The sequence below is a fragment of the Lipotes vexillifer genome, unplaced genomic scaffold (assembly GCF_000442215.2).
Source record: "Lipotes vexillifer unplaced genomic scaffold, Lipotes_vexillifer_v1.1 scaffold356, whole genome shotgun sequence".
Lineage (NCBI taxonomy): Eukaryota > Metazoa > Chordata > Mammalia > Artiodactyla > Lipotidae > Lipotes > Lipotes vexillifer.
The window spans coordinates 413,310-428,031 of record NW_006797342.1 but is presented as its reverse complement, the minus strand read 5'-3'; the positions used below and the strand labels follow the sequence as shown (position 1 = coordinate 428,031).

Below are 14,722 nucleotides of genomic sequence, written 5' to 3'. Positions count from 1 at the left end.
CCATGTGGATGATGGTACCCGTGTCATTCACTCTCAAGCTGCTGAGCGCCTTCGTGCAGCACCTGGGCTCCATGTGGAGCAGCCTGGGGACCCTGTTCCCCAGGCTCGGGACAGCATTCTGGCTGGCAGGGGGCAAGAAGAGCCAGCAGCAGCGGGGCAGGAGAAAACCAAGGAAGCCCAGCAGGGAAGACGAAGAGGACCGTGATCTGCCCATCACCCCCACCAGCGTTAATTATCACTTCACCCGCCAGTGCAATTACAAGTGTGGCTTCTGTTTCCACACGGCCAAAACGTCTTTCGTGTTGCCGCTGGCGGAGGCCAAGAGGGGCTTGCTGCTGCTGAAGGAAGCGGGTGAGTCCAGACCCAGAACGAGATCAGGGGCTCAGCTGGTACGTGGCCGGCTGACAGGAGGGGGCTGGGAGCGCGCATGGGCTGGACGGTTCCCCCAGAACCCTAGCGGTTCCCACAGCACAGGGAGGATGCCCTCCCGCCAGAGGATGTGGAGGTGAATTTGAGGATGAGTGTCTAGGCCTTCCCAGCCCGCAGAGTCGGCTGGCCTGGGGGTAAGTGGAGCAAACCCATCCTCCTGACGCTGCTAAGCGAGCCGAGCCTGCACCTGCCGGCTCCCGGTCCGCCCAGCCCGCGGAACGAGGCATGTCGGGAAGGTCGTGCTGCGCTCTGAGTCGGCCGGAAGCACTTTGGGTTTCCCAGAAACAGTTAATGAGGAAGGTTGCAAACAAATACGAACACTTTGACTTAAGAAACGCAATAGTTGAATCTTTTATTTTGGATTATTTACCTGTTCTTACTGTGAAACTTTAGAGAAACTATTTACGACTCAAATAAGGCAATGACTTTGCTCTGGAGACTTTCTCACTGTCACCATGTCAGTAACTCGAAGGCATCTCAGAGAGACCCCAGCCTGTCCAGTTCTACGGTGACATCTTCTGCTCCAGATCTGTCCTCCTGTCTTCCCTAGAGCAACTTCAGCCACATGACCAACTTTTTTCTCAACTTGCTTGCCTTTTATTTATTTATTTATTTATTTATTTTTGCTGTGTTAGGTCTTCGTTTCTGTGCGAGGGCTTTCTCTAGTTGCGGCAAGCGGGGGCCACTCTTCATCGCGGTGCGCGGGCCTCTCACTATCGCAGCCTCTCTTGTTGCGGAGCACAGGCTCCAGACACGCAGCCTCAGTAGTTGTGGCTCACGGGCCTAGTTGCTCTGTGGTACGTGGGATCCTCCCAGACCAGGGCTCGAACCCGTGTCCCCTGCATTAGCAGGCAGATTCTCAACCACTGTGCCACCAGGGAAGCCCCAACTTGCTTGCCTTTTTTATAGACGTGTAACATGCATTTGCACAGACCTGCACACACCCAGGTAAACAGCACACAAATCTAGACAGAAAACAGCAGAGCACCCAAAGTGCATGCTCCCTTCAGCCCCTGCCCTTCCTGCCCAGGATAACTACTAGCTCTTATTCTAACACACACACTAGTTTTGCCGGATTTTGTTCTTGATATGGTGAGATCATAGGCTTGCACTTTACTGGATCTGACTTATTTTGCTTCCCATACGCCTGCCCAGTTATCCACAGCTCATCCAATGCCTGACCCACCTTGCCGTTCCCATTGGGGTCTGGTTCAGAGTCTCATTATTTCTCACCAGGACTGCTGCAATTCATATCATTGTCTCTAGGTCCCCTCTGAAAGCACATTATCTTACTAAAATATGTATTTTGATGGCTAACTCCCCGACTTAACTCTCTTGCATGGCTTCCAAGCCCAAACTTGTCAGCACAGGCTTCAAGCTCAGTGTTGCCATCCTTTACCCCAATTTCTGAAGGGCCCCAAGCTATGGACACATTCTGGGACACAGTTCTCCCCCAACACCTGCATCGTGGAGCCTGTGATCGCACTGTTCTCTCTTCCTGGAATGCCTGTCACCTCAGTCTCTGTTGGTGAACTTTCAAAGCTCCTTAGAATTATCCCTGGTCCTTGTCATGCAGAATGAATGCCCTCTCACCTTCCTTTGTGATCCCATGGCATTTGTTAGAAATGCATGTATTATAGAATGTTTTATTTATTTTATTTTTTTACTTGAATGCAAGATTCTTTAAATCCTATAATGCTTCACAGTTTTCAAAAGTTTCACACACATGATTTCATATAATCCTAATTATAACCCTTTTTCTCCCTAGCCCTGTCTTGCCGCTTCCCTCTCCCCACTGGTAACCACTAGTTTGTTCTCTATATCTGTGTGTTTGATTCTTTTTTGTTTTGTTCACTAGTTTGTTGCGTTATTTTAGATTCCACACACAAATGATATTATACAATATTTGTCTGACTTATTTCACTTAGCCTAATGCCCTCCAAGTCCATCCGTGTTGCTGCAAATGGCAAAATGTCATTATTTTTTATGGCTGGGTAGTATTCCTTTGTGTATATATACCACAACTCCTTTATCCGTTCGTCTATTGATGGACACTTTTAAAAAAACGTAAAAGCTTTTGCACAGCAAAGGAAACCATTGACAAAATGAAAAGACAATCTATTGGGTGGGAGAAGATATTTGCAAATGAGATGACTGATAGAGGGTTAATAGCCAACATACATAAACAGCTGAGACAACTGAACATCAAAAAACAAACAACCCAGTTAAAAAATGGGCAGAACTGAATAGAAATTTTCCAAAGAGGCAATGCAGATGGCCAGCAGGCACTTGAAAAGATGCTCAACACCACTAATCATCCGGGAAATGCAAATCAAAACTGCAATGAGGTATCACCTCACACCAGTCAGAATGGCCATCATCAAAAAGTCCACAAATAACAAATGCTGGAGAAGGTGTGGAGACAAGGGAACCCTCATACACTGTTGGTGGGAATGTAAATTGGTACAGACACTGTGGAGAACAGTATGGAGGTTCCTTAAAAAACTAAAAATAGAATTACCATATGACCCAACAATTTCACTTCTGGATATATATCAGAAAGAAGTAAAAACACTAATTTGAAGAGATACATGCACCCCAATGTTCATAGCAGCATTATTTACATTGCCAAGGTATGGAAGCAACCTAAGTGTCTACTGCAGCATATTTAAAATTGTGCTCTTGTGTTTTGTTTTTAATATCTGGGTCCCCAAAGAGTTTGAGTTCCAAGGTTGAAACCTAGCATTCTGCTTATCTTACTGCCTAGCAAAGTATCTAGAAGGTAATAGGAATCTAATGAATGTTTTTGAATGGATGAATTAGTGCATGAATGAACAAATGAAGAGAGGTCTGGGGTTATGGAATGAACTTAGCCTCTTGATTCACAAGGCCAGGGTTTGAGTTCCTACTCCAGCACTTAAACAATGTGTCAAGACATTTAACTTTCTGAATATCAGTTTAATATTCTTTAAAATACAGACAATAGTGATAACTCATATATCAACCTTAAAAAGTTGTTACAAGTCACAAATAAATAAATGCTCATATGTTTTTTAATAGAGTATAAACTATTACAGTTATAATTAAAACTTTTAATCATGACCTCTCAGTTTTAAGTAAATAAAACCAAAGTTAGTTAAAATGGTTAAGGTATAGTATGGGTGATGTGTCCTGTAAGTAAGATTTCTGGCAAATAGAGGAAAATCTATTTTGGTAGCTATTAAAATTTTAAATTTATTTTTAAATTTAAACAATAAAAGTACATTACATTTAAAATTAAGATTACTGCTCTGGCTGAAGATGCTTCTAAAATATATTATTTACTTCTTTGGCCTTTTTTTTTTTTTTTGGCTGAGTTTGGTCTTTGTTGCTGCACGCGGGCTTTCTCTAGTTGCAGCGAGGGGGGCTACTCTTCATTGCGGTGCACAGGCTTCTCATTGCGGTGGCTTCTCTTGTTGTGGAGCACAGGCTCTAGGTGTGTGGGCTCAGTAGTTGTGGTGCACGGGCTCAGTAGTTGTGGTGCACGGGCTCAGTTGCTCCGCGGCATCTGGGATCTTCCCAGGCCAGGGCTTGAACCCTTGTTCCCTGAACTGGCAGGTAGATTCTTAACCACTGCGTCACCAGGGAAGCCCACTTCTTTGGCTTTTGAACAGAGCAGACTGAATAGAACTCAGGCATTATGAGCATCAGCTATCGATCCGTGCTGTGACAGGATGGCTTGTATGTTGGCACCACTGTGAATTAATTGCTCCTCGTCTAAGCTCTTAGCAACATCTCTACATCCTGTTCGTTCAGTTTTCTCATTCTTTCATCACCTCTAACCTAATCCTCAAACTCCTCACGGGCTACACCACTGGCCAATACACTGTTTCACTTTCTCTAGTTACCTGCCCCTATTTAACCACACTTTTAGGGAATCGTATTTTTATTGGATAATAATGCTCATCATCCAAGCCACCTCCTAGCATGTTAGCTTATAAATAGTGAGGTGTTATAATTTACCACTGCCCCATTGTAGAAACATCTGAGAGTAAAAGAGCGTGCTAGGAAAAACTAACTGATGAGATTTGGTCCTCCATAAAACGGGACTGTCCTGGGAAAGCTAGGATGGAGGGCGACCCTGCACACTTAGAAAGATCAAAGGCTTTGGAGCTTGGGCGTACGTCCTAGTGTCATTTTTCTCTCATCTCATTCTATTACATTGAGAAAATACTACTTTTGCCATTAAAATAATAATGGATGTTGGTGAAGTGGAAAAATAGAAGGAAAAGACAGGCTCTGTCTGTCCCAGGTATGGAAAAGATCAACTTCTCCGGCGGAGAGCCATTCCTCCACGACCGGGGCAAATACCTTGGCCAGCTGGTGAAGTTCTGCAAACAGGAGCTGCAGCTGCCCAGCGTGAGCATAGTGAGCAACGGGAGCCTGATCCAGGAGAGGTGGTTCCAGAACTACGGTGAGAGCCTCGCGTGGCACATGACGGCCGCCTCTGTCACTGTCTGTTGCTCTATTTCCCTCCATCCCGGGCTTTTGGCCAGGCCTGCTGGGGATCCAAAGGGAGGAAGAAACAAGTGGGCTTACTCTAATCTCTTTTCAAGCTGGTAGGGCTCTAAGTCAACAAGTATGGCCAGGCAGATAACAGAATAGACTAGCCCCAGAACTCTTCCGTACATTATCAGCGTAGCTAGTTTTAGCTGAGCCGCTAGTGGGGAGAATTAATGCAGTGTACAATTTTGCAAGCCCTGACCTTATCGTTTGCTATTCATGTTTAATTTTTAAAGTATTTTCGGAAATAGCTCTATTTTAGTAGTCTTGTGTACAAATTAAGTGATTAGACTAAAACAGTCGTTCTCACCTTTGGCTGCATATTTGGCTACTGAGGAACTTCATAAAATATCTGTACTGGGACTGGACTCCAGACTAATTATATCAGAGCCTCGTGGTATGTAGACAGGCCAAGTTGGGGTGCTCCGAGGGATTCCACTATACGACTCAGGGTTACAAACCCCTGGTTCTAAGACTGGGAAGCTAAATTTTACATAGATGTTAATATTCAGAGAGCAGTACCTGGAATTTAGGAGGCACTTGAAAAAATGTTAGCTATGATTACTACTATCATTTCGGGAAACAGTTCTAACTGAACTCTTAGAGTGTGCTTTGCTTTGTGTAAGTTGTTTGAGCCTTGAAATCATCCAAAGGGTAGTTGCACTTGTGATCTGTTGAGGACATTCACAGGAGATCTCTGATAAAATCCTCCTTCCAAGATGATGAAGAAATGGATGTGGATCTGGGTATGGATGTGGGTAGAACAGTCCACCTGAGGAAGGTTAACAGGAAGACCACAGGGCAATGAGTCAACATCAAAATGACCGTGAAGGGAGTCACTCAGTGAAAGAGGGGGTTCAGAAGTTCAAAAGTAAGCTTTGGGAACCAGATTCAGAAGAAGATAAGACAGCGTTAGGGAGCTACAACCCTGATCAGAGAAGAACTGGTTGTGTTTGCTGTCTGTGTCCCCAGGGCAGCGCACTCTCTCCAGGATGGGCTCCACATGCTGTCAATATGGTGTAAAGAGTAGGGACCAGGAGGGTTGCTGCACCTTCGGGTCAAAAGCTCAAATGTTGTACGAGAGAGGTGGTGCAAATTAGTGAATTTGGAAGTGCATAAGAAAAAGGATCATTAGCAGTAGGGAGACAAAAAGAGAGTGTAAGGACTATTAATAGTGGACACGTGGACAGTCATTTATGAACTTCCGTTGATCTTGGCCCTATATGGGAGTTCAAGGTTAGTGCTGCCATATACTCAAATTATTAAAGATACACCATAAATCTACATTCTATGTTAAATCTACCCCCCCAAAAATAGTTGCAAACAGTTTGAAATATTTTTAGATGTCTGGAGGAACAAACAAAACGTTTATGTCTACCTATGTGGTCCATAAGGCTCCAATTCTCCACCTCTGGCTTAAAGGCCTGTGTCTGCATCCTTGGATGGAAAAGCCTAATGGTGATGGTTTTCCCTCAGGGGAATATTTGGACATTCTCGCCATCTCCTGTGACAGCTTTGACGAGCAGGTCAATGTCCTTATTGGCCGTGGTCAAGGAAACAAGAACCACGTGGAAAATCTCCAAAAACTGAGGACATGGTGCAAAGATTACAGAGTGGCTTTCAAGATAAATTCTGTCATCAATCGATTCAATGTGGACGAGGACATGAAGGAACAGATTAAAGCCCTGAACCCCATCCGCTGGAAGGTACATACCTAGTCGCATTTGCTGGTTGTAATTAAGAGAACGGTCAGGAGAGACTTGCTTCGGCAAAACCCGAAATGATAAGGATACAGAGAACTATGGACTCAGAGAGCCAGTTGGGAAAGCAGGTCCTTGGTCCTTCTTTCAGCTCTGCTAAACGTTAACTACTTACATTCTCTTTGCCTCAATTTCCCCCTTATAACTGATTTCCTTCTGGGAAATTGTGAAAGTAAATATAAAAGAATATGAGAAGTACTTGGAGATATTCTGAAGAATATGTTCATAGGAAGTCTAACTCGTATGTGTTTATTAAAATAATAAGACTGATTTGTCTGAAAAACTCTTGGCCTATTTATAAATGGGTATGTGTTCTTCATAAATTCTGTTAGTTCATTTTTCATAGCATTATTAGAAGCTTTTGGGAGAAAGGCCATCCCCAAGTGGTAGCAAAACTCATTCCCAAGATTCATTCACCCAGATGTGTGCTTTAGGACTTAGCCCCACTATCAGCTACTAAAAAGTCTAAGGTTCAAATACTCGTAAGCCAATTCACAGTGACTTACAGAACCCACCATGCACAGATGCTTACAAAGAATTATAAACTGAAGGTTTCTGCCCTTGGCTGTTCTTCAGAATGAACTCAGGGAACTGTTTCAAATCAGCTTCTTGGGCCTCATCCTATACCCACTATCCTGAAACAGACTAGCAGGAGGGTTTGTGTGAATATGTATTCTTAACAAGCTGCCCCGATGATTGCTATGCAGGTATCCAAAGTCTGTGCCTGAACCCCAGACTAATGCAACTAAAGATAAGATGTAGAATTCAATTCTAGCAAGTAAAAGAGTTAAAGAAAACTCTCGTTATATAAAGCTATGTGGGGCTTCCCTGGTGGCTCAGTGGTTGGGATTCCGCCTGCCGATGCAGGGGACGTGGGTTTGTGCCCCGGTCTGGGAGGATCCCGCATGCCGCGGAGCGGCTGGGCCCGTGAGCCATGGCCGCTGGGCCTGCGTGTCCGGAGCCTGTGCTCTGCAACGGGAGAGGCCACAACAGTGAGAGGCCTGCGCACCGCAAACAAACAAACAAACAAACAAACAAATAAAGCTATGTGTGCTGGGATAATGTGGCAGCGTGAAACAGGCAAGGTTTATTTCTGCCAAAGAGCCAGGAAGACTTCGTGTAGGAGGAGGTATTTGGCTCCTGCTTCGACAGAGGGACAGAATTTCCACAGGTAGGGAAGACCTAGGGAAGGAATTCCTGTCTAGACACCAAGAAAACCTTTCCTATCAGAGCTGCCTGGGATGTGCTGTTAATCCCACGTTAGCATTCAGAGAAGGGTTGTGGAGATGGGAAAGGGATTAATGTATTATTTTCCTGAGGTTATCCTGTAACATGTGGAAATGGGTTATGGGAAACAAGAAATATTTCTTACTTTAAAAAGTTTTAATTTGTATGTTGAACTTGATGTTTGGTTATATATGTAAGTAAGCTGGAATATCAGCCACTCTCCCAGGTCCGGGAGGAACTGAAAACAGCTACAGAAACAGGTGTGATGGGAGGACCCCAGGCTATGACCCACTGTGTGGAGGCGTCAGAGGAGAGCCAGAGGGCTAAGCTCCAAGCTCTTAGATTTCCCTTCTATAGCCCCCTGCCAGTCATCACTCATGTACTATACTTATATATTATAAATACATATTATATATATATATTTTCTCATAGCTTTGGTTTGCTCATGGCTCCTTGTCACTTCTTCTCTATCTCTTTTCTCCAATCTTTCAACCCCTACTCTGGCTTCCACTTGCCTGATTCACTCCAGAATTGCCTTTTCAAAATTCTGACTTTTTTGGAGGGAGAGGATTAGCTGCTGTCCATTTAGAAAACAGTTTTTGCATCAGATCACTGAGGTCTGCAGAATGCAAATTGATGTAAACGTGGATCAGGTGTCAACTGTTATGCAATTGCTCACATGGTTCAGAACCTGGTCCCCCAGGCAGCCTCCTCCACGGGAGGCCCTGGGCTTGCAGGCAACCATTATTTTGTAGTCTGAAAATATTAGGTTATAAGACTAGATCAAATGTAATCTAGACCAGTTTTTTAAAATTTATATTTTGGGAATGTTTGGGCTTCTAGTACCATATCCCTAAATTTCAGGGCATGTTCTCATTTCCCCAGAGCAGTGTCTTTCTAGAATGTTCCCTAGTTGGAGGAGTCTTCTTTGCTCAGGAGAGGTTCAGGGAGAAATGAGATTTGGGGCAAAAAGAGATGGAAAGCTCTTCACAAAGCCAACACCACACTTGTGTTTCAGGTCTTCCAATGCCTCATAATTGAAGGGGAGAATGCTGGAGAAGACGCTCTGAGAGAAGCAGAACCGTTTGTGATAAGTGATGAAGAGTTTGAAGCGTTCTTGGACCGCCACAAAGACGTGCCCTGCCTGGTGCCTGAGTCTAACCAGAAGGTTGTATGAAGCAAATGTCGTTTTGTTCCCCATCACACATTTAGCTCCAAACAGGAAAGTGTCTCCACCAAGGACTGCACACACTGTGGCTTTGGAGGGTTTGAGTGGAGAGATGGGAGGAGTCTCAGGGCTGAGGCGGAAGTTTCACTAGATCTTTAGGTCTCCAATGTGAAACATTGGATCCATCCTGTTAGTCCAAATGTATGCATCATGCAGTTTAAACAGTGTCAGCCAAAGCACGTCTACAGTTTGGAGCTTCCAGGTGTTATCAGAGACAGAGTAAATAATCAGTGTGTTCTCAGAAGCTAAAGAAAAAAAGAACTTATTCGAAGCTACATTACTGCAGTGTTAGGGACAGGAGTAAAAAATTGAAGGTAGCCTGATATTCAACATACAGAGAACAGGTAAGCTCATGTTCCCTGTATGGAATGTTATACTGACTATATAACCTATTTCAAAGAATATTAGGGAGCAAGGATAAATTTGCATGATATGATATTAGGTACAAATGAAGAACTATAGGCAAAATTCATTTGACCTTTAATCCTAATGTGCAAAAGAGGTGTGTATGTATACATCCCATTGTCATCTTGGGATAATGGGATTATCAGTCATTTTTGTTTACCTTGATAACTGTTTGGACTTTAAATTTTTCTAAAATAGGTAGTTTTATTATTTTTAAAGTATTTAAAAATCAAAAGCTTTCCCCATCTTCCGCCAAAGAATATACATGCAGCAAAATCTCTCCCTCATATGCTTACATCGTATTAGAAATTTGAGAACAAGGATTCATTCCTTATACTTTAGACTTCTAAGTAATGTTGACCAGAGTACGAATAAGAAAATTCCTGGATGGGGTCAAAGCAGCTTTTGAAAAGAAGACAGAGAACAGAGGAGAATACTCATATCTATACACTATTTTATTTGACTTTTTAAAATTTGTCTTAATTACATAAGTAATGTGAGATCAAAGAAAATATGTCATAAATTACTGCTTTTTGAGCACTTCACAGAGGCTTCATGAGCCAGAAATATTACCCCCATTTTAGAAACTCTGAGGCTGAGTCATAGGGTTAACTGACGTCACCTACATGACAGAAAGGGTTAGCTGACCTCACTCATGTCAGAGGTAAAGTGAGCTGATCTCACCTACATGAGAGGCATGGTTAGCTGACCTCATCTGTGTCAGAGGTACAGTTAACTGACTCATCTATGTCAGAGGTATATTAACTGACATCATCTGTGTCAGAGGTGAAGCTAGCTGATCTCACCTGTGACAGAGGTAGAGTTAGCTGACCTAACCCATGTCAGAGGCAGGGTTAACTCACCTCCCTTAGAGCCCAGCAAGGGACAAACTGGGGTTTGGATAACTCCAAAGCCTGAGAAGCTTACTAGTCAGTTCATTTCAAACTTCATTGTACAAACAACCCCCCAGGCAGGGTCTTGCTAAAATGCAGATTTAGAGTCAGCAGGGTTGGGGAAGTTATTGAGAGGAGGTGACCACTATTTGACCCAGAGCTGGACTGGGGCAAGTGGAGGCTCCTAACCCCTCCTCTGTCTTCAGGACGTACAATCCCACGGTGAGACCATCTGGATGGTACATGTAACCGAACCCGGCTCAGGCTTCTCTATAAACTTTTAAGACTAGCAGAGGGTGCTGAGGTCTTCTTGTCTTGCAGGTCACCCAGGACAAGCTTTGTATGTCAGTTCCTTCGCATTGGTGAGGTCAGCTCACTTCACCTCTGACATAGGTGAAGTCAGCGAACCCTGCCTCTCATGTAAGTGAGGTCAGGTTACTATACCTGACGGAGGTGAGGTCAGTTAACTATATCTCTGACATAGGTGAGCTCAGCTAACTTTACCTCCAATGTAGGTGAGGTCAGCTAACCACGCCTCTTACGCAGATGAGGTAGGTGAACTCTGCCTCTGACATAGGTGGGGTCAGCTCACTTTACCTCTGACGTGGGTAAAGTTTCACCCAGGGAACTCCCAAGTTTGCAAACCAGCAAGCAGGTCTGAGGTGGACCCATGATTCAGCATTTTAACCAGCTCCCAGGTGATGCTGATGCCTGGCTCACCTCCAGACATTCACGAACAAGGTCCCGAACTGGCCATGCACAGAAGTTGGCAAACTACAGCCCGTGAGACAAACCCAGAATGGAAGCCAAGAACGGTTGGAAAAAAAATCAAAACAAGAATGACATCTGTGACTCATGAAAAGTATACGAAATGCAATTCCAAGGTCGATAAGGAAGGTTTCAGTGGAACACAGCCATGCTTCCTCTCTAAGCATTGTCCACAGTGGCTTTTAGTTGCCACAGAGACCACATGGTCTATGAGGCTGAAAATATTTACTCTCTGGCCCTTTACAGAAAAATGTTTGCAGACTCCTACCTATATGGGGTATGTATAGAGGGTATACCTTCCTATGAGAGTGTAGGCACACTCTCTATATACCTATAGAAGGCATAACTAGTTACAAGTAATGTAAGTAATATTAAAATCCTCAGATAAGCTCCCAGGTAATAGCATTAAAGGGATTCTGCTTTATTCACTGAAAAGGGGGTCCATCAGAGGCATGGTGGACACAGGGAATTTTGAACAATGAAGGACAGGGTTCCCCAGAGCTGGAGGAAATGGGGAAATTAGCCTGAGGGTTTCACTGTCAGAGGGGCTTTCACAGTGGCATGTGACCCTTCCAGCATGGGGCAGAAGCCAGCCTGCTAGAATCTGCTGGAATCCGAATGGACACAAACAGATGGCTCGGAGATGAGTGTTAGGTGGGTATGGGGCACTGGCAGATGGCTCACCTTGTAAGGGATGCATCTAAAGACACTCAAGAGATTTAAGAAATGTGGCCTCCAGAAATAATAAAGCACAAACACACAAATGCAGTAAGACAGACAGTTGAGCATACATACTGAAAAATATGCTTGAAACTAAATTGGTATGTGATTTCTGCTTTGCAGATGAGAGATTCCTACCTTATTCTGGATGAATATGTGAGTATGTCTAATGCATTATAAAATGATCCCTTAAAAATTCATTAAGCAGCAAGGTCAGGGTTGAGTTATAATCAGCATAACCATTTAGTCCATATTCATTCTTTTTGGCCAGCATTTCATATTTTTATTGTCACTAACATTAATATTATAGAGCCCTTACTTCACTGTGTCCATCTCTGAGCTAAGGGGTTGGGCAGGCATTGGCTTGCATCTGATCCCAGTGTTTGCACATACCCGCAGTCGATGGTCTTTTCCCTATGGCTATGGATCCATGGATGTCGCACAGAGCTGACATCACACAAAGCAGAGTCCTTTGTTATGCCACCTTCGGCTGGGTTCTCTGGTCAAGGGGCACCCAGGGATCTTTGCAGGAAGGACATGTCACACTTGACATTATTGCCTTTAATACCTCAGATGCTGCCAGCTTGTCCTCTGACAGATAGCTCTCGGCTTTGGAGAGAAGAGGTTACAGCTCCTCTCCAAAAGCCACTGGTACCTTCCTACCCCACTGCCTTCCAAAGGAAGAGATATGCCATCATTCTCCAAACTGAGAAACAAATCACTTCTCCCTTTCCTTGTCTCTTTTTCATTTCTTTTTCTGTCCCAATTCATAAACTTTTGCAATACTTCTAGCACTGGACAAATAATTCCATTCAAAGATCTGTTTTTAAGAAATGAGCTCCAACAAGAACCATGGCTTTTCCATATTTAAACTGAATTTGTTTCGAGAAATGCTTACTGTGACTTTTGATATTTTATTATTTTCAAGTTAAATAGTGATGATTCACAGTCATTCATTTGTTGTCAATATGTGCTTTCTTTAAGGAGCAGAGGGGAAAAGGTGGTATGCAAATGTTCAGTTTATGGGTTCAAGGTAGAGAGGAAAAGTCAAACGGAATTTATTTTTGGAGTACCATGACTGGCTGGGGATTTTTTTTTTTTGGCTGGGGATTTTGACCAATGTTCCTCCACAAACTCTCTGGTTTCTGTACAGTTGGAATAAATAGAGTAGGAACAAAATTTACTTTTGGCAATCTAAGAACATTTTGACTCAACAAGTGTTACTACAAAATGCTGTGTGCCATGGTAGGTCATAGAGGTGTGAAGATCTGGTTCCTGTCTGTAAGATGCTTAATTTAGGATAAAAACCAAGACCCTTAGCAGGGCATGTGCTACTCTTCTTGATGTGGGACCTGCCCGCCTCTGTAGCACCTTTCTTACCATGCTATCTCCCTTTCTTAAAAGAAACTTTTACACTTTTTTTTTTTTTTAAATTCCTGAACACACAGTTTTCACTCCAGGAATATCATCTACCTGAAATTTCCCAAATTCACCACACTGTTTCACGCTTCTGGGCTTTTACAATATTGTTCTCTCTAGCTTACAATTTCAAAACATAACTTAGATGGCAACACTTTTTGGAAACCTTTCCTGATTACCCCGCCCCCCAGTGGAGGGACAGGCACGTGTATATAATTCTGTTTATCATGCCCTTACCTGGTCTCAGGTGTTCACGTGGGTGATGGGAGCTGGTTGAGTACAGAGATGGTGTCCCCAGAGTTCAACGTCCCCAGTGAAGCATCTGGTTCACAGCTCTCCAGAAACACCTGTTGAAATGATTGGAACATCAAAAGTCATTTTGAGTCGATCCCCCGAATTGAGTTTTACAGGAAATATCCCAATTTCTGTCATGAATTTCCTAGATGCGCTTCGTGAACTGCAGAAACGGGCGGAAGGAGCCTTCCATGTCCATCCTGGATGTTGGCATAGAAGAAGCTATAAAATTCAGCGGCTTCGATGAAAAGATGTTTCTCAAGCGAGGAGGGAAATACGTATGGAGCAAGGCGGAGCTGAAGCTGGACTGGTAAAGCTGAAGCCCATCTGTGGGGACCGCCCTGGCACTCAGCGCGTGGCTGCCCTGCTTCCCGTAGGCACTGCCAGCGGCCCCAAATTCGATTTTCAGTCGCACGTGGAATCTGATTGCCTGTGGTAACTGAACAGATAAATAACTGGGAAAATTGAAATCCTTAGAACATGCAAGACCATTAACTTTAGTCAATTAGCTTATTATGGATTTAATTTTTGAGTAGTATTTACTGTGACTCCTATGTTTCCATTTTGAAGTTATTTTTCTAGTCCTTTCATTTGATAGTTATTTTCTCATCTGGAAAAATTACAAATTATCTCCCCCGATTATTTCTGCTTGCTGTGAGGCTCTTTCCTTTTCGGCCTTTATGTCACTGCAATCTTGGAGTTTTTACCCAGAAGTTTAGAAATAGTCCATACATGTTTCAAAGAATAAGAAATGCTCATCTTACCAGGCTTTGATAAGTGCCTAGAAGGAGATAACTCATCTTCCCGGGGCTCTGCATGGCCCTGACCCATGCTGACTATTCCAGGAATGTGAGTGATCTCTGCTGCTCCCCTTTCTCTTCCAAGATTCTTAACAAAACCAAGGTGCGCTTTAAATTTAGTGATGAAGTTGACATGGGGTCAGGGCTTGGGTTGCTGTGTGAATCTGCTGAGTCTGTCAAGCAACAGCATATGAGTTTATTTGCTTGGTTGTCCCCGTGTCCCTGAAAAGTGACAGG

The 14,722-nt window shown here is 43.6% G+C and overlaps 1 protein-coding gene across 1 annotated transcript; it reads left to right on the top strand.

Annotated features, from left to right (window-relative positions):
• On the top strand, nt 1-14,005 carry RSAD2 (radical S-adenosyl methionine domain containing 2). The gene is made up of 6 exons (XM_007469238.1): nt 1-351; nt 4,721-4,882; nt 6,448-6,677; nt 8,977-9,126; nt 12,096-12,128; nt 13,835-14,005. Exons 1-6 carry the CDS (start codon nt 3-5, stop codon nt 13,997-13,999), a joined length of 1,089 nt encoding a protein of 362 aa, XP_007469300.1. The 5' UTR covers nt 1-2; the 3' UTR covers nt 14,000-14,005.
• Nucleotides 14,006-14,722: the final 717 nt, after the last annotated feature.